Raw genomic sequence first — 24,828 nt, 5'->3', positions numbered from 1 at the left:
GAGGGGTCAGCAGAGGCACAGCAGCCACTTCAGCAGCTTCTGCAAGTACAGAGTCATCAGGCACAGGCAGACCGCCAGGCCTTCCAACAGGCCATCCAGATCCAGGCCGCTACCCAGGAAAAAAATCAAGAGACTTTGAAACAAATTACGGGTGCTATGGTAGCGTCCTGAGGGACCCCTGTAGTCCCAACATCATTCCTCCAAAAATACCTGCCTGGGGAAGATCCCAGATTTTTCTTCACCAATTTTGAGAGGGTCACCAGGAATTCCCAATGCCTGTAGATCGTTGGGGACATTACATAGCCCCACTCCTGACAGGGGTCATGCAGGGAGCTTACCAGGCTGCCAACCTCTCGGGGACACCACCAGCACCGAAATCAAAAGAACGATCCTGAAGTGTCTTGGCATGGATGAAGAGGGCTACGGTTAAGAAACACGAAGTTACGGCCCGGGGAAAACCTTAGACATCTGCATTACCGAATACAGGACTTAACAGATAAGTTGTTGAAACCTTATGGCAGCGCTATGGCTGACCTTATGGAGAAGGTACCATTGAAACAATTAATTGAAGCTTTGCCTGGACCCATTCAGCGTTGGGTTAGGCAACACCACCGGCCGTACTTCTCCTAAACCATTGACATTGCCTCAGCCTACCAAAAGGCTGGCTCTGCCAAACCAGTGAACCAGAGTAGCACAGCTCCCAAGTATCCCAAGGCCGGATGATTCCGTTCCCCTCCTGCTGAAGCCAAGCCTGCACGTATAGATGAAAGAAATCTACCCTGGCCCAGTGCTCCCAAGCAACCCCAATGCTTCAATTGTGGTGAATGGGGACACATTGTAGCTTTTGTCCTCGCAAACCCAAACCTGAATCTATGGAGGTTGGAGTATCACAAACCCGGGAATAACGATGGCTAAGGGGCCCCCAACTTGTGGATGTTTCGATCGATGGAAGACCGAGTCAAGGCCTCCTTGAAAGCGGCAGTCAGCAAACCGCAATCTGGCCAGAAGTAAGTGGGAGGTTCACTATTCCCAATTAAATGCGTGCATGTGGACGTTAAGTGCTATCCCTCTAAAGTAGTGAATGTAAAAGTAAACAACACCCGTTCCGACGTGCAAGTTGCCATAATGCCTTTGCTGCCATCTCACGTCCTATTGGGAACTGACCTTCCTTCGTTTAGTGAGTGTGTCAAGGACCTGGAGTGATGGGCGAAGCCCCTTTTCCGGTGTGGAACAGAGTAAACCCAAAATGAGACAGCCTTTAAAGAGCCTATGGGAGGTGAGGATGATAAAAAGAGAATGGGCCGGGTCTAGAGCCATTGGTTGTCTTCCTAACTGGTTGAGTGCTGGGGAGCAGGCAACTTTCAGAGGTGAAACTGTTAAAGACCCCACTTTACAAAGAGTGTGGAAACAGCTATTCGTGAGCAACCGCCAGGGTCCCCTACACCATGGTTCAAGGAGATAAAATGGTTGTTCTCCAAGTGATACTCGACAAAGCAAACCAGGAACTATAATAACTGCTGGTACCAAAGGAATTCCGGGAAGTTGTCCTTAAACTGGCACATAATGAGACCACAGGGGGACATTTGGGTACTGAGAAAATGCAAGAGAAACTCTTGAAAAGGTTCTACTGGCCGGGGATATATCGTGATATAAGCCAGTATTTCCTGGAGTGCCATACCTGCCAAATATCCAGCCCAAACATACGCCACAAGCTCCCATGCAATGGATGCCTCTAATTAAAGAACCCTTCCTGCGGATCAGAATGGATATCATAGGATGTCTGGAATTTACCAGCCATAGCTACCAATACCTCCTAGTGGTAGTAGTCTATGCAACACGCTGCACAGAAGCCTTCCCTATGCGAGGAACCAGCATGACCTAGGTGTGCCCCAGGTGTGCAAGCTCCTGGCTCCTTTCTTTGCCAGGGCTGACATACCCATTGAAATCGTCATGAAAGCCGTATTTCAACAACTGAGGATCAAACAGATCAGAACGTCAGTCTACCATCCCCAGACTGACGGATTGGTAGAACGATATAACAAAACAGATGCTGAAAAAAGTCATGGCTCCAACGGTTGCAAACTGCGATCGCATTATACCTTGGAACCTCGTGGTATTGTGCAACACACCCCCATCATCCACTGGATTTTCCCTGTTCGAGTTATAGTTCGGTCACAAACCCGAACGGTCCTCAACATCGTCCGGGAAGAGTGAGAGAATCAGGAAGAACAACCTTTAACCAACTATGTTCAGGAATTAAGGACTCACCTGACCAAACTTCGATCGATGGCCCACGACAAGCTGGGTCGGGCACAACAAACCCAGGAAGAATACTACAACCCAGCGAAGCCATTTGCAAACCTTTATGGTTGGTATTAAAGTAGTTGTTTACTGCCTACCAGCCACAACAAAATGTTAGCCCAGTGGAGGGGTCCCTATACGATCACAGCAGTGCTAGGGCCAGTCAACTATATGGTAAGTCAACCCGAGAGGCGTGACAAGGAGAAGAACTATCATATAAATCTACTCAAGTAGTGGAAGGAACCATTCCCAGTCCAGACCATCATATACTCTGAGCTGGGAATGGGAGAGGAGCTGCCACAAAAGGAGCCCTCTGGCCTACGAAACGTCCAGTGGGGGTCTTCCCTAAACTCTAAGGAGCAAGAAGAAATCATGGCCACTCTCAACCCTGTTGCTCATTTTTCTCTATCTTTCCTGGAAGAACCACGTTGGTGGAACATTCAATAGACCCTCTTCCGGACCGCACCATAAGAGTATGTCCTTCCAGAATCCCAGAAGCAAATTGAGCTGGAATCGAGACAGTGGTAAGTGAGATGCTGCGATTGGGCATCATTGAACCCTCGACCAGCCCGTGGTCCTTGCCAATAGTTCTGGTACCCAAACCCGACGGGTCAACCAGATTCTGAATGGACTTCAGACAGATGAACGCAATATCCTCCTACCAGGCATACCCAATGCTGTGTATCGACAAACTACTGCAAAGACTAGGACCTGCAGTATACCTAAGCACCATTAACCTTACAAAGGGTTACTGGCAGATCCGGTTACGCCAATAGGACAAGCACCAAACGGCATTCGTTAAATCTCGTAGGTTATATCAGTTTATGGTCCTTCCCTTCGGCTACACTGATCACCCGCCCTGTTTCAATCCCACATGGATTGTATACTGACACCTTACTCAGCTTACAGCTCTGCTTATCTCAGCAACATTGTTGTTTTCAGTGGGAGCTGGACGGAACATCTGGAACACCTCAAACGCATCATCTCCACCTTAGAGGCGGCTGGACTAGGCATTCATCCCCAAATAACGGTCCTGGAAACTAACCAGACCTGCCAACCCGGGACTTATATCTTCACTTCTCCACCCTCTGGGATGGAGAGGGCTTTCTGTGTCCTTATTTCACCTCCCAGGCTTACTACTGGCATACGTAGCCTGGGAGGACTTCATTGAAGGGCCCGCCTCAGTGGCCATGAGGCAGGCCTTTGGCAACTCGGCCGGGCATCCTGGTCTGGTCTGCTCCCCACATGCAGTCTGGCCAGGCCAGGCTGTTCTTTGTTGGCCCAGGCAGCCCCAGACATACTGCCTGGGCTACGAATGTCATTGGGCCCATCGAGTCTTGACAGGCGCCACGGCCCCAGGGCGGCCGAGCTGTCCTTGGCATAGCTGCTCGGCCCCATGGACTCTGTCTCTGGTGACTCCCCACACGCTGCCCAAAAATGGCTTTAGGCCTTGGGGGGGTGCTCGAGGCAGCGACCCCCACAGTTAAGTACCTTCCTCGCCCTCTGTTTTCTTTTCTCTCTCTTCAACTGTCCTTCAACAACTGCCTTTGTTTCAAATCCCCTTTTGATCATGATGGCCTGGATGGTTTTTGACAAGACACACAACACTCCCCCTCCACCTCTCTCTCCCTCTCTCCTTCTCTCTCCCCATGCCCCTCCCTCTCTCTCTCGAAGCATGTAGCTGCACTAGCCAGGCCCCCTGGGGCCACAGGCTTCATAATCACCAACAATTCCAGCACCACGCAGTCAAGACAAGAATAATGATACTATGAAGAGGCCATGTCTTTCTACATACTACCAGTAACATTTACATTGTTGTCCATTTCAATTGCCTGGACACCTCCATTCATCTACCCAGAATGCCCTTCATTAAAGTTTGCATTCTCTGGGGCTTTCTATTGTTTTGCAGTTAGTTGATGGTAGCTATTGTTGAATTAAAAGTCCAGATCCCTAAAAGTGGCTAAGGAGAGGTACACCTGTCGAACTGTGTCTGTTTCACTTTCATGATTATGATCACTTCTGGTTCAGTAGTAGTGTGGGGTTGAGTAGACAGTTTATCCACTACTCGTCCCTATACTCCTGCATTGTAGACATTTCATCACAGCTGCACCAGACATGTGACTGACTCCTCCCTAGGTCTACTGGCCTTTGCGCTGTACCTGTATTTCATGGCATCTCTCGCTTTAAAATGATTCAACTCAATGGTACTTATTTCATCACCCCCAGTTGGATAGAGGTTTGAGTAAGCTATACCCTAAATGTGCCTAGTCTATTCCCTGTTCCTCACCGACCTGTCTGTTCTCACCACTTGCCTACACTTGTGTGTCTGCGTATCTCTGTATACACACAGAAACATGAATATACAAAGCTGTTGACTTTGTCACTGCATGTTTGTGTTGCATCAGTGCTCTGTCTCCCCACATCTAAGGATGCCTTTTTATCGTATGGTATTGTTTATTTATATAGCGCCTATACATTGGCAAGTGTTTCAAAGCGCTCAAGGAGGGTGGGAACATGAGGAAAACAGTCGCTCAGAGCCCTTGAAATTCGGAGACGATAATAGTCTGCACAGGCACAGTAAGTGAGTAAAAAATACATTTAACAGTTTGGGATACAGCAAATAGGCCTGACGGCGATTCTGCTGTTGTTTTTAGCAGTGCAATTAAGGGGTGAAGACATGGGGGAGAACAGACAGACGATCTTCAGGCGCGGTGCGTACAGATCGAGCAAGTGCACAGAGGGTCACAGGGAGGGGGAGGATCAAGTGCACCCAGTCGGCTGAGACTGTGGTAAGTGCAGCAAGAGCCACTCTCTTGGGTTAATTTCTGAAGTGCATTGAATGTGGTTGGGGTGTAGGGCCCTGAGGCAAGTGCCAATGAGGACTGGCAGGGGTGCCAGGGACCAGTGAGACTCTGAAGTACACCAGGCAGCCAGTCAGCATACTGTAAGGAGGAGGGGGAGAGAGGGGAGGAACAGAGAACTAGGTTTGCAGGGTAGAGGGCGAGAGAAGGAAAAGGAGCAGAGCAAGGTCTTGAGGAGGACAGCAGGGAGACTATTCCAGAGGGTGGCACCTGCTGAGGATAAGGATCTCCCTCCAAATCTCTGCTTGGAGAACCGTCTCACTTGCAGAAGGTTGGAGGTAGATGAGCGGAGGGCTCGTGAGGGACAGTATTTAGGTAGGCAGCGTTGCAGGTAGGTAGTTAGGTCCCAGGCCACAGAAAGCCTTGTGAACAATGCAAAGGGTCTTGAATTTGATCCTTGTCACCACAGGGAGCCAGTAAAGGGATTTCAGCGCCAGTGAGATGCAGTCCCTGGGCTTGAGGCCAAGGATAAGTCTTGCGGTTCTGTTCTGGATGAGTTGCTGAGGGCGCAGGGCAGACGAAGGGAGGTTGAGGAAGAGACTGTTGCAATAGTCCAGACTGGAGAGAACCCGAGCTCTGGAGACAGTGAGCTTCTGAAAGAAAATGAGAAAAGGTAGAGGGTCTCTGAGGAGGTGCAGCTGATAGTTAGACTTTTTGGAGATGTCTGAAATGTGAGAGGAGAAGGAGAGAGTGGAGTCAAAGATGACCCCAAGGTTTCTTGCCCCGCAGGTGTGTGCGGGTGCAGGGTCAAGAGAGCCCGTCAAGAGTGAAAGTGGGAAAGCGGGAGCAGGGGCCCAATGCAAACGATCTCAGTCTTAGTGGCATTGAGGCAGAGGATGTTTGCAGCACACCATGACTGAATAGCGGACAGACAATCAGATATGAGCGAGGAGGAGGCGGCTGAGGGTAGCCTGAGAAATAGTTGTGTGTCATATGCATAACACTGGAAGTGAAAGTGGAAATCACACGTGCCAGGGCAGCCATATAGACGTTGAAGAACCAGGGGGATAGGTTAGATCCCTGGGGAATACCACAGGTTGAGCGAGCTATAGTCGAGTGAGATGTGAGCATCCAAGGTGTGGCCAGCGGTGTGTGTGGGGCCAGAGGGTAGGATGGAAAGGGCAAGAGAGTTGCTCTGAGTTCCACCTGGGATGTGTGGTTGGAGAGAAAATGTGTGCACTTTTCCCCTTCCACACCTCCCCTGCACTTGCTCGATCTCAATGTCACCTGGCTTAGTAAGATTGCTGTGTCTGTTCTTCCCTGTGTTCCCCTCCCTTGCCTCGTCGCGCCTTGAAACACTTGTGTATAATCGCGCTATTAATGCCATATCATAACCACGCCAGCGCCTGACCTGTGATTCCCAGGGTGTCATGGAGACGTGTGATCAGGACGTTATGGTTTACTGCGTCGAAGGCAGAGGAGAGGTCGAGGGGAATGAGGATAGAGGGGGTGTTGGTGTCAAGGTTTGCGAGCAAGTCTTCACAGGTGTTCAGGAGAGCAGTTTCCGTGTCTCTGGATGCTCTAAAGACAGATTGTTGGTCATGGAAGCAGCCAATAGAATCAGTATGGAGGGTCAACTGAGAGATAACCAGTTTCTCCAGGAGTTTAACCAGGAAAGGAGTGATGGAGATAGGGCGGTAGTTTGCCGAAATGGAGAGGTTGGCATAGGGTTTTCTGAGCAGAGGGTGCTCAAGGGAGGGCTTCAGGGCAGTTGAGAAAGCGCCAGTGGAAAAGGAGAGATGCAGAGATCAGTCAAGGCTGGGGCAAGGGTGTTGATATTGCCTTCAATGGTTTTGGAGGGGCAGGGGTCCACCTGTTTGGATGAAGCCATCATAGATCGGACTTGTCTGCTGACCTCATCTGGTGTGACAGGTGAAAGAGAAGAGAGGGTAAGTGGAGAGGGGGCCAAGACAGGCTTCGGTGTTAGTGTATGCTATGGTGTGGAAGAGAGGGTGGAAAGGATGTCTTGAGTTTTTGTAGTGAAGTGTGCAGCCAGGGCCGAGCAAAGGTCCTGGGTGGGTGTGACAGAAGAAGAGGCTGCTGCAGGATTGGCCAGTTCCTTGCAGACTTTGAAAAGTTTGGCTGTGTTGTTTGATGCTGCAGGGATGCAGGCTTGAATAAAGACTCTTCTTGGTGCGGATGCAGTCTCGATAATGCCTTTGAAGGAGGCGGCAGGCCAGTTTGTCAGATGGTTTGCCCAACGCATTCCATTTCCGCTCAGGTGCCCTACACTTGCGTTTAAGGGCAGCCGGGTCGGTGTCGTACCAAGAGTTTCACTTTTTGGAAGGCTTCAGCCAGACCCTCATGACAGGGGCAAGTGTGTCAAGAGTATTGGAGATAGAGAGATTGAGGTAAGCGAGGGCTGTGTCATGGTGGGAGGCACCGGGGGAGCAGGCGGAGGAGAGTAGGAGAAGTCAAAAGCAGCTACTATTAGTTTTTTCATGGGTCTGGTAACTTTGAAGCCAAGTGGCTGTGTCGGATGTATTGCTGCAAGAGGAGAGGAGCGCTTCAGGTATGTTGAGAGAGGAGAGTGGTCAGTCCAAGAGAGTGAGGTAGTGAGGGGGATAGAGAGAGGGATGCCAGTAGAGATGACAGCATCCAAGGTGTGGCCCACATTGTGCATGGGGCCAGAGGGAAGGATAGAGAGGGCAAGAGAGTTGCAAAGGTTGCGGAAAGGGCCTGGGGAGTCAGGAGAGTCCAGATGGATGTTCAGATCACCCATCAGGAGAAGTTGAGAGGAGGACGAAAGTAGGGAGGAGGCCAGGTCAGCCCATTCCGAGAATAAGAGCGTGGACTGGCCTGGTGGCCGATAGAAGGTGGCCATAATGAGATAAGATTTAGGGGAGAGTGAGATTCTGCAAACTAGGCACTCGAAGGAGGAGCAGGTCTCAGTAGGGATGATGGACACAGGTATCCATTCTGGGAAGATAAGCGTCACTCCCCCACCTGTCTTAGGCCTGGGCACAGAGAGGATTCTGTAGCCTTCAGGGACGAGTGTGTCAATGCTTGTGACAGAGCTATCCTTGCACCAGGTCTCAGTGATGGCGAGCACTTTAAGATCCATGAGATGGAGAGATGGAGGAGGTTGCAGATGTCAGACGAATGTTTGATGGCCGAGCGAGTGTTGAGAGTGGCAATGTGGAGCAGCTTGCCATCTTTGGGACTCTTCCTCGGTGGGGCAGAGGGGACCATGGTCCCCCCAGAGGGTGGCAAGTAAGAAGCCCATTCTAGTCTAAACAGCACACATACTTCTCAGCGCAAATGCACCAGTTCTCATCTACAGTGGCTGATTTCGTTTTGCATGCTGTATGTATTTTCAAATCACAGGTATACATAATACTTTGTTTTCTCTTTTTCTCTGGTCAGAATCAGTGAAGGGAAACTTAACTGTACCAAGAAAAGACTGAGTCGCCCTTCAGCTGTCTCCACAACAGCGAGCAGTGGCAAAACCAGGACAGATCTGCCATGGGTGAGAATGAAGAATGTTACTGTACACTCATCAGACCAAGGCAAACTATGAGCCGATGTTGGGTCCACATAATCTGGCTTGGTGACCAGAAGACACTGCCAGCCCAGCTGCAACTATGAAATGCAGCCAGCCCAATGCTAACTGTTGAAAACACTTTCAGGGGCCCTGAGTAACAACCAGAAGTAAATGCCAGTCCAGAGCCTAACACTAACAACCAGGAGACACAACCAGCCCAGAGCTCAACACTAACAACTAGGAAAAACTGCTGACATAGATACCAACGCCAACCACCAGACGACACTGCAAGCCTGTAGCCCACTACTAACAATCAGGAAATACTTCAATCAGTGAGCTAAACACTGACAAACAGGAGAAAATTTCAGCCCAGATCCCAAGACTGACAATCCGAATACACTGACAACCTCATGACTCATTGCTAACAATCAAGAGACACTGCAAGCCTGGAGCCTACTAACAACCAGGATAAATGGCCAGCAGATTACCCGGAACTAGCAACTAGGTGACCTTGCCAGCCCAGATTCTAGCCCTAACAAACAGAAAACACTCCCACCTGAGAGTCCACCACTAAGACCCAATAGACTGTGATGGTGAAGTGGGGCCAAACAAAGACTAGAGGCAAAGTTAGTCAAAGAAAGCAAGAGTATTGTGCTATACATGAGGTAGGAGCGAAAAAAAGTGCAAACCAAAGTAGGGTACTTTCTTAACTTATAATACGGCAAGTGAAAAATGTGCTTTACTGAGCACTGAGCATGAGCCTAGTCTCTGATAGGCTTAAAAGGTCACTAAGTGATCATACACAAAGTGGTCCACAAGAGTTATTCTCAGTCCTGGACAGGATGGCTTCTCCTATGAAGAGCACCTGGGTCCTTCACAGGTTCGGGTTATTTCCGGGTACATGGACACAAACAAAAGAACCAAAAGATGGCCTAATATGTTTTTGGTTCTCCCTTTCCGGGATGAAGGTATCCAGGTCTGGATTCTTAGACCTTCATTATCTTCTCGGTGAAGCCCTGCCCTCTTGGACCCTACCTTATTTCCACCCGTTAATAGTCTACTTCTGACCCTGCTGACGAGGGTCAATGTTGAGACTTATGTTATTTTGGCCCCCAGAGGGGGGCCTCTTATGGTATCAGTTTAAGTGCATTAGGTGGAGCCTGAGACCGATGCGGTTCTCCTTTTGGTCGTTCACACATGGGCTTAACTCTAGGAGCATGTTCTGGTCTCCTGTAATCCTGGAAGCATCCGGGTTAGCAGTGATTGTCTCTGGATGCTGGGCACATTTTCGTTAAAACCCCTCCCACGATTTGTAATTCTGGGTGATATAAATCATTGGTTAGGCGATATTGAAGATACTCATGCCACTGTGCTAGAACAGTCTCTCGCTGATTTAGGTTTCATTCAGCAAGTGACTGTACCCACTCATGTACTCTGACACACTCTAGACTGGGTAACAAATCTCAACACTCTCTGTCTGGATGTCACCGCTACGTTGTGTCCATGGTCAGATCATGTTCTAATACATTTTTCTATATTGGTACCATTCCCTGTGAAGTTAAGGAATCCCGCTAAGGGCTATTCTTTGTCACGCAATCTAAAATGCCTAACCCTGAACAATATTGTGCCACTATTGGGGACAGTAATATTGGTTTCTCTTTAGAAACCCCACTTAAAATGATGTCCTCTTGTCTGGCTAGCAACATGGGAAGCATCTCCAAGATCTTAGCACCACGAAAATCTAAGAAAATAAAGAATGTAGAATCTAAAAATCAGAAGAGCAACTTGAGATTAGGGACTACCTGGTGCCAGCGCATACAAAATGGTATGCAAAATAAACTCTTTGGTATAAGATCAGGGATGTTGGAAAGAAAGAAGTAGTTACCTCCCAAGGCTCCAAGATCCCAGCAGATACCCCCTGGAACTGAATCGATAGTGGCCCAATTTTACTTTCATTCAAAAACAGAGCAGTCACTAGAAAAATTCGTTGAAAAATTAAAACCCTCCAGTTGTAAAGGGGACTTCTGCTCCTGCCTACTAAAAACCTGCTCCCCCCCCCCGCTTCTCATAAAAGCATTTGCATAGTTGTTAATACATCACTGAGGGAAGGAAAGGTTCCAGATGACCTGAAACAAACAATGGTTACGCCCATACTTAAAAAAGCTGGATTGGCAAGGGATAATCCTCTGAACTATTGCCCTATATCCAATACACCTTTCCTTCTGAAAATATTGGATAAGGTGACGTATGGCCAGATATCGGAACACCTAAATAAGATCCCTATTTTGTATACGCATGAATCTGGTTTTAGGTAGAGCTTTGGCACTGAGACTTCACTTCTCGACTTAAATTCAACACTGCTGGATCGCCTGGACAAAAGGTCTCTCTCGTTGTTAGTTTCACTTGACCATTCTGTGGCGTGTGACTTGGTCGACCACTCTATATTGAAGTCTAGAATGTCCGAGGTAGCTAATTTCTCATCATTGACTGTCTCGTGGATTGTATCCTTTTTGGAAAACAGACACAGCAGGGTATGCTCGGAAACAGCAGAGACCTCTTCCATTCTGGTTCTCTTTGGGGCCCCACAGGGGACCAGCCCATCCCCATGCATATACAACTTATTTATGGTGCCATTCTTTTCTAATTTAGAGGCTGAGGGGATCATATTCTCGAATTGTGCGGACGACGCGCAATGTGTCGTCCCGCTTTTAGACTGTCACTCTGGGGACGAATTGGAGCTAAACAGGGTCTTTGACATTATTGAGACCTGGATGCTTAATAACAACTTAGCTCTAAATAAAAGCAAGAACGAACACATGATCATAAGACACTCACTCGCCCTCAGAAAGTTGGACAACAAATTTCGTTCCTTCAGGCTAGGGTCTGACCATCTTATACCTGTCCCCAAACTTAAGATTCTCGGGGTGACCCTAGATCAGTCACTATCAATGAGTCATTATGTCACTAGCGTTGTATCTGCCTCAGCATATTATGTTAAATTGCTTCATCATCTTAGACCGCTTATTACGCAGCCAAGTGCAGAAACAATTGCTAGAGCCATTATTGGGGCCAAGATGGTCTATTGTGGCAGCCTATTGGCAGGGCTTAGCAAGAGGGACATTCATAGATTACAGATCATGCAGCACAGGGCTGTGAGAGTTGTATTGGGTCTGACAGGAAGAGATCACGTGACAGATGCGAGGCAATCACTTAATTGGCTTCCTGTCGAAGCCCGTGTTAAGCACAGGCTTTTATCCATCAAATTCAAATGCAGGCAAGGGATTATGCCTTCTTATCTGCAGGATGCTATTACTGATGAGTCTATGGCAGAGCGTTGAGGTCTTCTGGTCAGAACTTGATGCTAATTCCTAGATGCAGAACCTTGAAGGCCGAGAAAAGGGCTTTCCATTTGGCAGCCCCTAAACTCTGGAATCAGCTTCCGCCTACACTAAGACATCAAAGCTCCTTGCAAGTTTTCAAGAAAGACTTAAAAACGTTCTTGTTTGCTTAATCCAAGTATTTCCTGGTTAGCAACCGTCTTCTCAGAGTTTCTAGGATGAAACTATACATGTTGTGTTATCTGTCTGTATCAAGTCTGTGCCTTTATGCTCCAGGGTCCACAGCGCGCAATACAAATGTTGTAATGTAATGTTTGGTGGACATGGCCTTTCCACCAGATCACGTCTTTCTATGGCCACTGGTAGGCCCACTCGTCTGTTGCTTATGGAGGGGTACTTAGGTTTGGCCACCACCATGTTTTACCCCAACTGTGCCTGCCACTTCTTGCCCCCCTCTATTTCTGGGCTTGCCCCATACTTCCCCAGCGACCACTTGTCTATCTGAATCTTCCTATCTAATCATGTCAATTATATTGAAACTTCTGATTGACCTCCCACCTTTTGAACCTTTGAAGGTTGTAAAGAACTCAGAGACCTTTTGGGTAGGGCCAGCGCTGAACAGAAATTCAAATACAATGGGATAACTATAGGGTTACTTCACTCTGTTTGTCCCCACACTAGGGTTCTCAATCTTCTTCCTACTAATTTGTATTAGTCTCTTCACCCCCTCTTTCCTGCACCTCTGTGTCCCTCCTAGATCGGCAACATTCCCTTCCTCAAATGTCCTTTTTACACCTCTCCCCACCTCTCTTCCACTTGTTCCTACTTCGTGCTTTTCTCATTCTCTTGCTCTTCTCGCCAATCGGTCTTGCTCATGCTGTGTGACTCCAAACTACCACATTTCTGCCTCCATCTGGTCTATTTTTTATAGTCAAGTACTGGTTTACCACTAACCAACTAAGAGGAGAAGCTCTCAACCTTGATCTCATGAGACTATACCAGCGAAAGCCCAACACAGGCAAGTAGGAGGCACTGCCAGCCCTGAGCCCACATTAATAATCTGGAAACACTTGCAGCTCAGAACCCAAGAGACACTGTGTGTCCAAGTCCCAGATCTTGGGCTCCCCAGTCCTGTGTCTTAGCCCCCCCGCAGGAGTGGGGATGTCCCAAGCTCTCCAGTTCATCTCCACCCGGATTTGCTTGATGTCTCCCAATAACCCGGAAGAATCCCTCTCTGATTGAAGAAGAAGGTCCTTGCAGTGGTTATATTGTAGAACAAACTTTGTGTTAATCCTATGGCACACAGATGAAGCAAGCAAGCAGAGTTGAAGCAAATCTTGAGGTGCGGTATGGAGGAGGAGAGACCCTTTTAGAAGAGGAGAGGAGGTTGCTTAGGGCAAGGGGGCAGGTAGGAGGAGGAGGAGGGGAGGTCACCTGGGAGGGAGGAGAAGAGGTGGAACAGGTGAAGAGAAAGAGGAGAATGGGAGGAAATAGGAAAAGTAGAGGTGTAGGAGGTGGATGGGGGCAGTGAGGAGGAAGAGACAGAGGAAAGAGTAAGAGGCAATAGCAGAAGAGGAAAAGGTGGAAAAGGTGGAAAAGAACCATGAAGAGGAGGAGCAGAGGAAATAAAATAGAAAGTCGAGGAGCAGCTGGGTGGGGAGCGAGAAGAAGCTGCTGCAGACCTTTACATAACAAGAGGACGGTCATTCCACCTAAATGTACAGAGGGAAAGAGACAGACCTGAAGTGGAGAGAGAGGCTCGGCAGTCAGCCAGCCATTGCACAAGGACTCCATTGCCATACCTAAAGATAGGGTGCATCGGGGGCAAGGTTGCTGTGTGCCCACCAGAGAGAACGGTCCACGAGGAGAGGGTCTGGCCAGCCGTTAGTCCCACATTAGACGGGAAGCCACGCTCATGGGTGTGGACCAGCGGCTAATCCATATCCCAACTGCCTGAGGAGAGACACCCAAGTTCCCTTACCCTGGAGAGATGATGCATGGCAGTGCCAGGGTGTGGCAGGCAGAGAGAGGACCACCCAAGGGGAGGGACAAGCCATTCACAAGTCCCATATGAATCCCAATGCCAATAACACACCTGAAGCCTCTTTCACCAGAGAAAAGCTGGAAGGTAGGAACACATCCCTCTAACAGAGGATAGAGCCCCAGTCTCTAAATGTGGGCAGGTGGAGTAGGAACAGAGACAGGAGAGTAGTGACAGGAGTAGTGATGACGAAGTATGAAGTTGAGAACAGCAGGGCCTGGAGAAGAGCTCTGGAAAGCTCAGCCAGCCTGGGGCCTGCGAGATAGAGAGGAGACCAAACAACCCAGGAGCCAAGAGAACTGGAGAGGCTGGTAAATAGTGGTGTAGGGATGGCCAGAGCGGGTGACAGTAGTAAAAAGAGGGAAGAAATGGACTTGGCCACACTAGTAGTACCCAAAAGCTGTACTAGTAGTGCCTGAAAGAGTGAAGAAGTAGACAGAGCCCCACTAGTAGTACCCGAAAGAGTGTACAAAGTGGACAGGGACACACTAGTAGTACCCGAAAGAGTGAAAAGGTGGACAGAATCACACTAGTAGTGCCCAAAAGAGTGAAGAAGTGGACAGGGCCACTCTAGTAGTACCCAAAGAGTGAAGAAGTGGACAGGGCCACTCTAGTAGTACCCAAAGAGTGAAGAAGTGGGCAGGGCCACTCTAGTAGTACCCAACGAGTGAAGAAGTGGACAGGGCCACTCAAGTAGTACCAAAAAGAGTAAAGAAGTGGGCAGGGCTGTACTAGTAGTACCCAGAAGAGTGAAGAAGTGGACAGGGCCACTCTAGTAGTACCCAAAAAGTGAAGAAATGGACAGGGCCACTCTAGTAGTACCCAAAGAGGGAGGAAATGGACTTGGCCACACTAGTAGTACCCAAAAGCTGTACTAGTAGTGCCTGAAAGAGTGAAGAAGTAGACAGAGCCCCACTAGTAGTACCCGAAAGAGTGTACAAAGTGGACAGGGACACACTAGTAGTACCCGAAAGAGTGAAAAGGTGGACAGGATCACACTAGTAGTGCCCAAAAGAGTGAAGAAGTGGACAGGGCCACTCTAGTAGTACCCAAAGAGTGAAGAAGTGGACTTGGCCACTCTAGTATTACCCAAAGAGTGAAGAAGTGGACAGGGCCACTCTAGTAGTACCCAGAAGAGTGAAGAAGTGGAAAGGGCCACTCTAGTGAAGAAGTGGGCAGGGCCACTCTAGTAGTACCCAACGAGTGAAGAAGTGGACAGGTCCACTCAAGTAGTACCAAAAAGAGTAAAGAAGTGGGCAGGGCTGTACTAGTAGTACCCAGAAGAGTGAAGAAGTGGACAGGGCCACTCTAGTAGTACCCAAAAAGTGAAGAAATGGACAGGGCCACTCTAGTAGTACCCAAAGAGTGAAGAAGTGGACTGGGCCACTCTAGTAGTACCAAAAAGAGTAAAGACGTGGGCAGGGCTGTACTATTAGTACCCAGAAGAGTGAAGAAGTGGACAGGGACGCTCTAGTAGTACCCAAAGAGTGAAGAAGTGGACAGGGCCACTCTAGTAGTACCCAAAGAGTGAAGAAGTGGACAGGGCCGCTCTAGTAGTACCCAAAGAGTGAAGAAATGGACAGGGCCACTCTAGTAGTACCCAAAGAGTGAAGAAGTGGACTGGGCCACTCTAGTAGTACCAAAAAGAGTAAAGACGTGGGCAGGGCTGTACTAGTACTACCCAGAAGAGTGAAGAAGTGGGCAGGGCCACTCTAGTAGTACCCAAAGAGTGAAGAAGTGGACAGGGCCACTCTAGTAGTACCCAAAGAGTGAAAAATTGGACAGGGCCACTCTAGTAGTACCCAAAGAGTGAAGAAGTGGACAGGGCCACTCTAGTAGTACCCAAAGAGTGAAGAATTAGACAGGGCCACACTAGTAGTACCCAAAGAGTGAAGAAGTGGACAGGGCCACTCTAGTAGTACCCAAAGAGTGAAGAAGTGGACCGGGCTACTCTAGTAGTACCCAAAGAATGAAGAAGTAGACAGGGCCACTCTAGTAGTACCCAAAGAGTGAAGAAGTGGACAGGGCCACTCTAGTAGTACCAAAAGGAGTAAAGAAGTGGGCAGGGCTGTACTAGTAGTACCCAAAAGAGTGAAGAAGTGGACAGGGCCACTCTAGTAGTACCCAAAGAGTGAAGAAGTGGACAGGGCCACTCTAGTAGTACCCAAAGAGTGAAGAAGTGGACAGGGCCACTCTAGTAGTACCAAAAGAGTGAAGAAGTGGACAGGGCCACTCTAGTAGTACCAAAAAAGAGTAATGAAGTGGGCATGGCTGTACTAGTAGTACCCAGAAGAGTGAAGAAGTGGACAGGGCTGTACTAGTAGTACCCAGAAGAGTGAAGAAGTGGACAGGGCCACTCTAGTAGTACCCAAAGAGTGAAGACGTGGACAGGGCCACTCTAGTAGTACCCAAAGAGTGAAGAAGGGGACAGGGCCACTCTAGTAGTACCAAAACGAGTAAAGAAGTGGGCAGGGCTGTACTAGTAGTACCCAGAATAGTGAAGAAGTGGACAGGGCCACTCTAGTAGTACCAAAAAGAGTAAAGAAGTGGGCAGGGCTGTACTAGTAGTACCCAGAAGAGTGAAGAAGTGGACAGGGCCACTCTAGTAGTACCAAAAAGAGTAAAGAAGTGGGCAGGGCCACACTAGTAGTACCCAGAAGAGTGAAGAAGTGGACATGGTCACACTAGAAGTACCCAGACGAGTGAAGAAGTGGGCAGGGCTGTACTAGTAGTATCTAAACGGGTGATGAAGACAGTACTACTAGTACCCAAAGGGGTGCAGAAGTGGAGAGAGCAGTACTACTAGTACCCAAAGGGTTGAAGAAGTGGTGAGTGCAGGACTAGAAGTACCCAAAGTGGTGAAGAAGGTGTAGATGATAAAAGCTTTGCCCAACGGGGTGAAAGAGTGGACATTCCTAGCAGTGCAAAGAGGCGGACACAGAAGGAGAGAACCTTGGAGAAGGACAGGAAGGGGGGAAGAGAGCACAGCTGAGGAGCAGTAACAAGTGTGTGGGTAAGAAGAAGAGAGGTGTAGGATCCGCTGCCCAAGAGAGGGGCCAGGTTGGAGGGAAGAGGAAGCCTGGGAAATACAATGGCTTGCAGACATTGAAAGCTCTAGAATGGAGGCCCGCTCACTGTGGAAATAAGGGTGGGAAGAGATATCCAAGCAGAAAAGGGCAGAGTGGGTGGACCCCCTGGTTCTCACCCAAGCCCAAGGAGCATGCCACTCCCCTGCCCTGTGCGCCTCCTCGTAGCAGAATCCCGTCATCTCATGCAGGCCTAGAACTGGGGAACCCCATGAGGGAACATAGAGATGACCAAACACCAAGGCCAAAGCAGGCACGAAGAAGAGAGATGTCCCCATGAAAACAAGCCTTCCGATGCCCATCAAAAGAACTCTGGTGGAGGCAAGACCCAAGCCATGGGAAACTAGAGACTTTCCTGGTGATTAGAAGAATATGCTGCACCTGGTTCACTTACGGCTTCCAACGGGAACCCCAGACCTCTGGTGGACAAAAGCAAAGCCACATTGACCTTAGTTGCCCTACACATCTGTTTTCAACGTTGCAAGACATATCTTGACACTAGCTTTCATGCTTTGTTTATCCCATATTTTATTTTGCCCACACTCTCTACTCTCGAATAGAACACTTGGAATGTTAGCTACTGAATGTGTCGGGTCATTTGAGTCCTGTCATCATAGATGTGACCTGACCACAAAAGTGATAGGTGGAAGGTTTCGAATGAATCTAAACCACTGGCAATTGCTCTGGGCAACCTTCCACACCACCGTTTTTTAGCCCGTCTGCGCCATTGCAAAAGGGGACCAGCCATGTGCAAATCAGTCAGCAGCTGCCGCCACCAAAGGTAGCAGCCCATCCTGAACTGCTAGGCCAGGTCCCCTCTGCACAGAAAACCAAGCAACCCCAGACATGTTTCGGCCTTGTTGGACCTCCTCAGTGAGGTGCAGCCTGGTTCCCTGTGGCGCAGCGAGCAAGGGACCCACGTCTGGGCATACCCTCTCTCACAAGGAGAAACAAACTGACCACAAAAGTGATGGGTGGAAGGTTTCGAATGAATCTAAACCACTGGCAATTGCTCTGGGCAACCTTCCACACCACCGTTTTTTAGCCCGTCTGCGCCATTGCAAAAGGGGACCAGCCATGTGCAAATCAGTCAGCAGCTGCCGCCACCAAAGGTAGCAGCCCATCCTGAACTGCTAGGCCAGGTCCCCTCTGCACAGAAAACCAAGCAACCCCAGACATGTTTCGGCCTTGTTGGACCTCCTCAGTGAGGTGCAGCCTGGTTCCCTGTGGCGCAGCGAGCAAGGGACCCACGTCTGGGCATACCCTCTCTCACAAGGAGAAACAAACTGACCACAAAAGTGATGGGTGGAAGGTTTCGAATGAATCTAAACCACTGGCAATTGCTCTGGGCAACCTTCCACACCACCGTTTTTTAGCCCGTCTGCGCCATTGCAAAAGGGAACCAGCCATGTGCAAATCAGTCAGCAGCTGCCGCCACCAAAGGTAGCAGCCCAGCCCGAACTGCTAGGCCAGGTCCCCTCTGCACAGAAAACCAAGCAACCCCAGACATGTTTCGGCCTTGTTGGACCTCCTCAGTGAGGTGCAGCCTGGTTCCCTGTGGCGCAGCGAGCAAGGGACCCACGTCTGGGCATACCCTTTCTCACACGGAGAAACAAACTGACCACAAAAGTGATGGGTGGAAGGTTTCGAATGAATCTAAACCACTGGCAATTGCTCTGGGCAACCTTCCACACCACCGTTTTTTAGCCCGTCTGCACCATTGCAAAAGGGGACTAGCCATGTGCAAATCAGTCAGCAGCTTCCGCCACCAAAGGTAGCAGCCCAGCCCGAACTGCTAGGCCAGGTCCCCTCTGCACAGAAAACCAAGCAACCCCAGACATGTTTCGGCCTTGTTGGACCTCCTCAGTGAGGTGCAGCCTGGTTCCCTGTGGCGCAGCGAGCAAGGGACCCATGTCTGGGCATACCCTCGAACCACAAGGAGAAACAAACTGACCACAAAAGTGATGGGTGGAAGGTTTCGAATGAATCTAAACACTGGCAATTGCTCTGGGCAACCTTCCACACCACCGTTTTTTAGCCCGTCTGCGCCATTGCAAAAGGGGACCAGCCATGTGCAAATCAGTCAGCAGCTGCCGCCACCAAAGGTAGCAGCCCAGCCCGAACTGCTAGGCCAGGTCCCCTCTGCACAGAAAACCAAGCAACCCCAGACATGTTTCGGCCTTGTTGGACCTCCTCAGTGAGGTGCAGCCTGGTTCCCTGTGGCGCAGCGAGCAAGGGACCCACGTCTGGGCATACCCTCTCTCACAAGGAGAAACAAACTGACCACAAAAGTGATGGGTGGAAGGTTTCGAATGAATCTAAACCACAGGCAATTGCTCTGGGCAACCTTCCACACCACCGTTTTTTAGCCCGTCTGCGCCATTGCAAAAGGGGACCAGCAGCTGCCGCCACCAAAGGTAGCAGCCCAGCCCGAACTGCTAGGCCAGGTCCCCTCTGCACAGAAAACCAAGCAACCCCAGACATGTTTCGGCCTTGTTGGACCTCCTCAGTGAGGTGCAGCCTGGTTCCCTGTGGCGCAGCGAGCAAGGGACCCACGTCTGGGCATACCCTCTCTCACAAGGAGAAACAAACTGACCACAAAAGTGATGGGTGGAAGGTTTCGAATGAATCTAAACCACTGGCAATTGCTCTGGGCATAGATGTGACCGTCTGAAGAATGTCAAGTGCACCAGTAAAAGACTGGCCCAAAACCACATGGCTGGAAAGTGTCTGGTCCTCAGATCTAATGACCACATTGCACCTGGACTCAAACCATGAGAATAGCTCCCAAGGACACACTGCTTGACCCATGGAGGAATCTCAGACAGTGCCCAGCGCCCTACCACCCTTTACTGTCCTTCAAGGAGCCGCAGCTATTCCGGCACATCCGCATGTGGCACAGACATTCTCATGCAATGCTACCAAACTCTAGAATAAACTCCCAAAAACCATAAGAATTGAGGACAATGATCAGAGGCTCAACAGGACTTTCACTGAAATAGCTTTCCTGGTTCCGCCCGATCGCTTTCCTGATTTCATTCTCATTGGTTACCCTTCCTACCTTAATGACTAGTAGATCCCCAGAAGTTACCGATCTGATCCTGCAGGTCCTTTACTTTCCATTATTTCATCCTCAAACACAAGAAACTGTGGCAACAGCTAGATATTTAGAGCAAAGGATTAGGACATGATCCCAATAGTGATCCACGAGATTTTACCATCTGTCGGAGGTGTCTACAAGCAATGGCCTTGTCTTGTCCATTGATGCTCTACTAGGTTTTCATGTTGTTTATACAAATGCCTAGTTAGCCATATGTTTAAAGAGGAATTTGAGTCACTTGTAACGGAGAATGATTGTTGAATCTCAATCTCCTCTACTTGACTCAAATTGCATGCCCCATCCCTATTGCCCCCCTTTGTGCTTTGTAACCTCTTGTTGCAATTTTGCGCTTTGCAAATCTCAAAGGCTGCTACCCAGGTTCTAAAGCTTTCATGAATTCTCATTGTTTTTAGGGAAACAGCGGCTTCATGTCGAGAAGACGGAATCGGGGGACCCGTTGAAGTGCATCCATCTGAGACACCCCAACAGAGTGTTCCCTCGTGTCCCCAAGGGCTATGCTGTGGCACGGCTGGTCATGATAAGGCCTGGTATGACAGATTCATGATGTTCATTATATTTTGCTAGCCCTTGTGGCAACCTTTGTAGCTCTGCACCGCGGGACCTGAGTCCTGCTTTCCTTTCAGTGACCACTCTGGTAGTAGTATATGTGATCATTAATGAATTTGACTATAGAATCCCTTAAACAGATCCCTTTCCTTGGGTAGAGCAGGCCAGTAACAGTGATTCATCCATTTGGTAGAGTGGCATTTAAACACCTGTAGTGCTAGTGCGTATAGTGGCCACTTGGCATGTTATCTCTTTCCATTGTGTAGTGCGCCGCCTGGAAACAGCCATTCTTCCATGAGTACAGCAACACTACTCTGTTTTAGACTTCCCACACCTTCACATATTATAACAGTTGCAACCTTAAGCGTAGGTCAAGTCCTGGCCTATGATATGTGTCGCTGCTTCTGAATAGTGTTTCATCTACTGGCAATCTCCCAACTAGACACATTGTTCTTACTTCGGTTGTTCTGAATTTTGTGAGCTGTCCGCAATCCATGAAGTGGGAAGTGGTATCAGAGGCGGCCAGGAAGTTCAGTTTGGAAAACCTATTATAGCCGCTAAGGAGATAGTTGTCAACCAAAACCTTTACAGACCAGGCCACCGCAATATAGGTATTAGCTGTGGTGCTGCGCCCGACTCAGAATGTCACGTGCGGAGAGACAGAGCCCACTCCATGTGACATGAGGAGGAGGGGAGGAGAGAAGACAAATAAAGAAGCATAAGCGCCGGAAACAGGGCAGTGCAGAGCACGTCACTGATCTGTGTGGGTGTGTGAGAAACCTGAAGGTGTCTCACTTGCTAGTCCCCAGGGATCTGTCATCCAGGTGGCCAGGACATGGCCATCCCTATTGGATCCAGTTCCTGGGAGCGGACCAGTGGGGGAAGGATAACCAGGATGGAGGGTCTTCGGGGAGTGGAAGTGGGATGCCGACGGAAGAGACGCTGTACCCCTTCCCTGTAACACCTTTCCCCCATCGTACCCCATAGGATATCTAGAAACTCTAACTCACCCTTTTCCAAAACAAACACTTTCCTACACTGTGACAAACATCGGACTAACACCAGAGCCGTTTACCTGACTTGTCCCAACACAAGGGTCAGGCAAAGTCAGGCAATAGAAAACAACTGCACACACCTGCTGACCCTTTCTCTTCCCCACAGGGATAAAAGGCGTAGCACGAAAGCTCACTTCGAGCAAGGCCGAAGGCACGAAAGGACAGCTATTCTGGACCCGCAGTTTAAACTAAGGAGGAAGGCGGCGAGACCTGAAAGGACAACTCAGCCCTGCGAAGCCTTCAAATGAGAATCATAAGGCTGGGAAGTCCAGCTGGCATGTGGTGTGACAGGTGTCAACAGCACACTGGGCCCTCACGCCACAGCCAAAGCGAGAGCAGCGCTTGCCACCGTGGTGCCATCTTTGACTCACGAGACAAGAGAGTCCAACAAGTTCAGCAGAGCCGGTGAATCGGAGGAAACTGATATGAAACCGGACTGTGCTGTGTCCAAGTTTGCAAGCGGCAACATTTGAAAAAAGAACTGCTGCTTATGAACTTTAAAAGAAAGCCCAGTTAAGGTCCAGGAGCAGAGGGGACCGGCGCCACGTGGGTGCTCATTCAAAAAACTTTGACCATGATCTGTTTTGAAACCACCAAGAGGCCTAGAGGAAGGTCGGCGTAGGTGTCAAAGGGGTCATATGAGGGTCAAGCAAAACCCCTCGTACAATCTAAAGTCTTTGACACATGGACGAAAGCAAAGTGCATTGGGGAAAGACAAGTGCATGTTATTGTGTGAGCAAGAACGGTGGGTAGCCTGACTAGGGCTGAGACCTGTACTTCGGTAAGAACCTAAGGGTTCTAAAGAGACTGTCTTGTGAACATTGTGGTAAGTGTGAACCCGACAGAGGGATGCTGAGAGAAAGCTAGGGACGGGAACTCCCACTTTCTGATGAGGTTGTGAACATTGTGGTAGAATGGCTATGTGAACCCGATGGAGGGATGCTGAGAGAAAGCTAGGGGACGGGAACTCCCGCTTTCTGATGAGGTTGTGAACATTGTGTTAGAATGGGTATGTGAACCCGACGGAGGGATGCTGAGAGAAAGCTAGGGGACGGGAACTCCCGCTTTCTGATGAGGTTGTGAACATTGTGGTAGAATGGCTATGTGAACCCGACGGAGGGATGCTGAGAGAAAACTAGGGGACGGGAACTCCCGCTTTCTGATGAGGTTGTTGTTAGGCAGAAACCTGTGCAGTTCCCTCTGGGACCACTGCAAAAGATTTAAGTCTACAGGTGTTGGCAGTAAACCCACTTGGTAGCAGTCTGTACCACACAGATTCACTGTGGTAGCTGTGGCTGAGCAGTCAGACTTCCCTCAAGAAGAGTTAGGCAGTATACAGAGGATACATAATAGGTACAGAGGTCCAGTAGCACAAGCAAACACTGACCAGAGCTAGGTGTAAAAGTATAAACTTATTTATTAAAGGTACACTCATAAATTACACTAGCACAATAGAAAAGATAAGAAAGTCAAACACAGTTACTATTACTCATATGTACATCCCTAATCATTTGTTGGACAATTCTAAGTTACCCCCACTTATTTCCAAACAGAGGTGAGCGCTTAACGTTAGATGACACTCCAACAAGTATTACCAAAAGGGAGGGAAAAGGCAGAAATAAAGAGAGCAGTAAGGTAAAACACTCTTCACATAAGGTTAGCATAGACAGTCAATGGTGGAACAAGGAGAATTAGTTCGGGGCCCGCTTTAGAGGGAGCCAGGCGAAAAATATGCCCAAGATCACACAATGTCATCAGTCTTTGCAGGTGAGAGAAAAAGGTTTTACTACGGTTCTGGAAAGTTTAGTTAGGGTGTCCCAGACCTACCCAGGTTTGAGAGCCGAGGGCTAAATCTACCCCGTACAATCGGTGGCAAGGGAGGCCGGGCGGAACACAGTACCTTTAAAAGTGGAAAGGATCCTCCAGCGGTGGTAGTTGTTCCTGGTAGTGGGTGTAAGTCACGGCGTCGTCCAGGGGAAGAGGTGCTCCCGGCGTGGAGGAAAGCTGCAGATCGTTGCACTACCAGGGAAGAGACCAGCCGTGGAGTTTTCCGGTCACAAAGGATTTGTACCCCTCTTTCGCGGTTGAGGTAAAAAGTGGTAACCCGGTTGCCAGGGTGCTTGGCATAGGCAAGGCGGCCACGAGATGCTTCGGGACGGCGAAAAGAAGGCAGCAACTGGTTGTCCCCACCAGTTAAGGGAAGGAGACTCTCTGGCGGGAGATCTCCTCTGTCGTCGGGAAAAGTGGTGAGACGGTTCTGCAGGGCTTCACCGGTGGTATCGTCTCGGCAGGTCGGCTCGGCTTCTCCCTCTTTGGCTTCTTAGGTCCTGTGGCGACTTCTCAAGTTCCAGTCCCCAAAGCCCTGCTTTTATGCAGCAAACCCCCATTCACCCAGCCTAGCTGTCACTCAACCATGCTAAGTGGTGAGCCGGCCGGCTCACCACTTGGGCCAATCAGGACGGAGTGCGACTTGAGTTACCAAGGTAACTCAGTCCAGGGTGCCTAAATCCCCCTCCACCCCTCCTAAGTACCCCAGACAGAGTGGCACCACTTTGGAGGGCTTCTGTGGAGAAGCCCGCCAAAAGTGGAACAAAGGGCTCCACTTTGGGTCAGAGTTACAGAGGTGAACACCAACGCCATTTTAGAATCAAGTTTTGGCAAAAAATACCAACCGGAGTTATAATAATAAAGAAATAACCCGGCGGTATGTTCAAGGCTACCGTAAATAAATAAATAAAGGTATTAGCCTAAAACAATGGGAAATCCCATAGGAAAATATTCGCGGTTGAATATAAAAAGTAGTTTCCACTGCCACCAGCCAAAACTCGATGAGGGGGGACGGAGACGTGCCCCCTCGACTAACAGACCCCGGGGCAATGGAATTGCCCCGGCCAGTACGTCCACAATATGATGGTTTGTACTGGTTCTGTTCAGGATTTGAGACTAGTAAAGTCAATGGTGACTTTACAGACCCTGGGAGACAGTAGTCAGTCCC

General features: G+C 49.3%; 1 protein-coding gene across 1 annotated transcript in view; it reads left to right on the top strand.

Moving 5' to 3' along the window:
• The window catches only part of LOC138511149 (zinc finger protein 566-like), a 375,850-nt gene that overhangs the window by 257,389 nt on the left and 93,633 nt on the right, over positions 1-24,828 (top strand). The window contains exons 2-3 of the mRNA XM_069626648.1: positions 8,529-8,631; positions 20,625-20,759. Coding sequence (XP_069482749.1) covers positions 8,628-8,631; positions 20,625-20,759 — 139 coding nt within the window. The 5' untranslated portion in view covers positions 8,529-8,627. The remainder of the gene's footprint in view (positions 1-8,528; positions 8,632-20,624; positions 20,760-24,828) is intronic.

Source organism: Ambystoma mexicanum, chromosome 6p (genome assembly GCF_040938575.1).
Source record: "Ambystoma mexicanum isolate Mex_15411 chromosome 6p, UKY_AmexF1_1, whole genome shotgun sequence".
Taxonomy (NCBI): domain Eukaryota; kingdom Metazoa; phylum Chordata; class Amphibia; order Caudata; family Ambystomatidae; genus Ambystoma; species Ambystoma mexicanum.
Note: the sequence above shows the minus strand (reverse complement) of the source record. Positions and strands in the feature narration are given on the sequence as shown.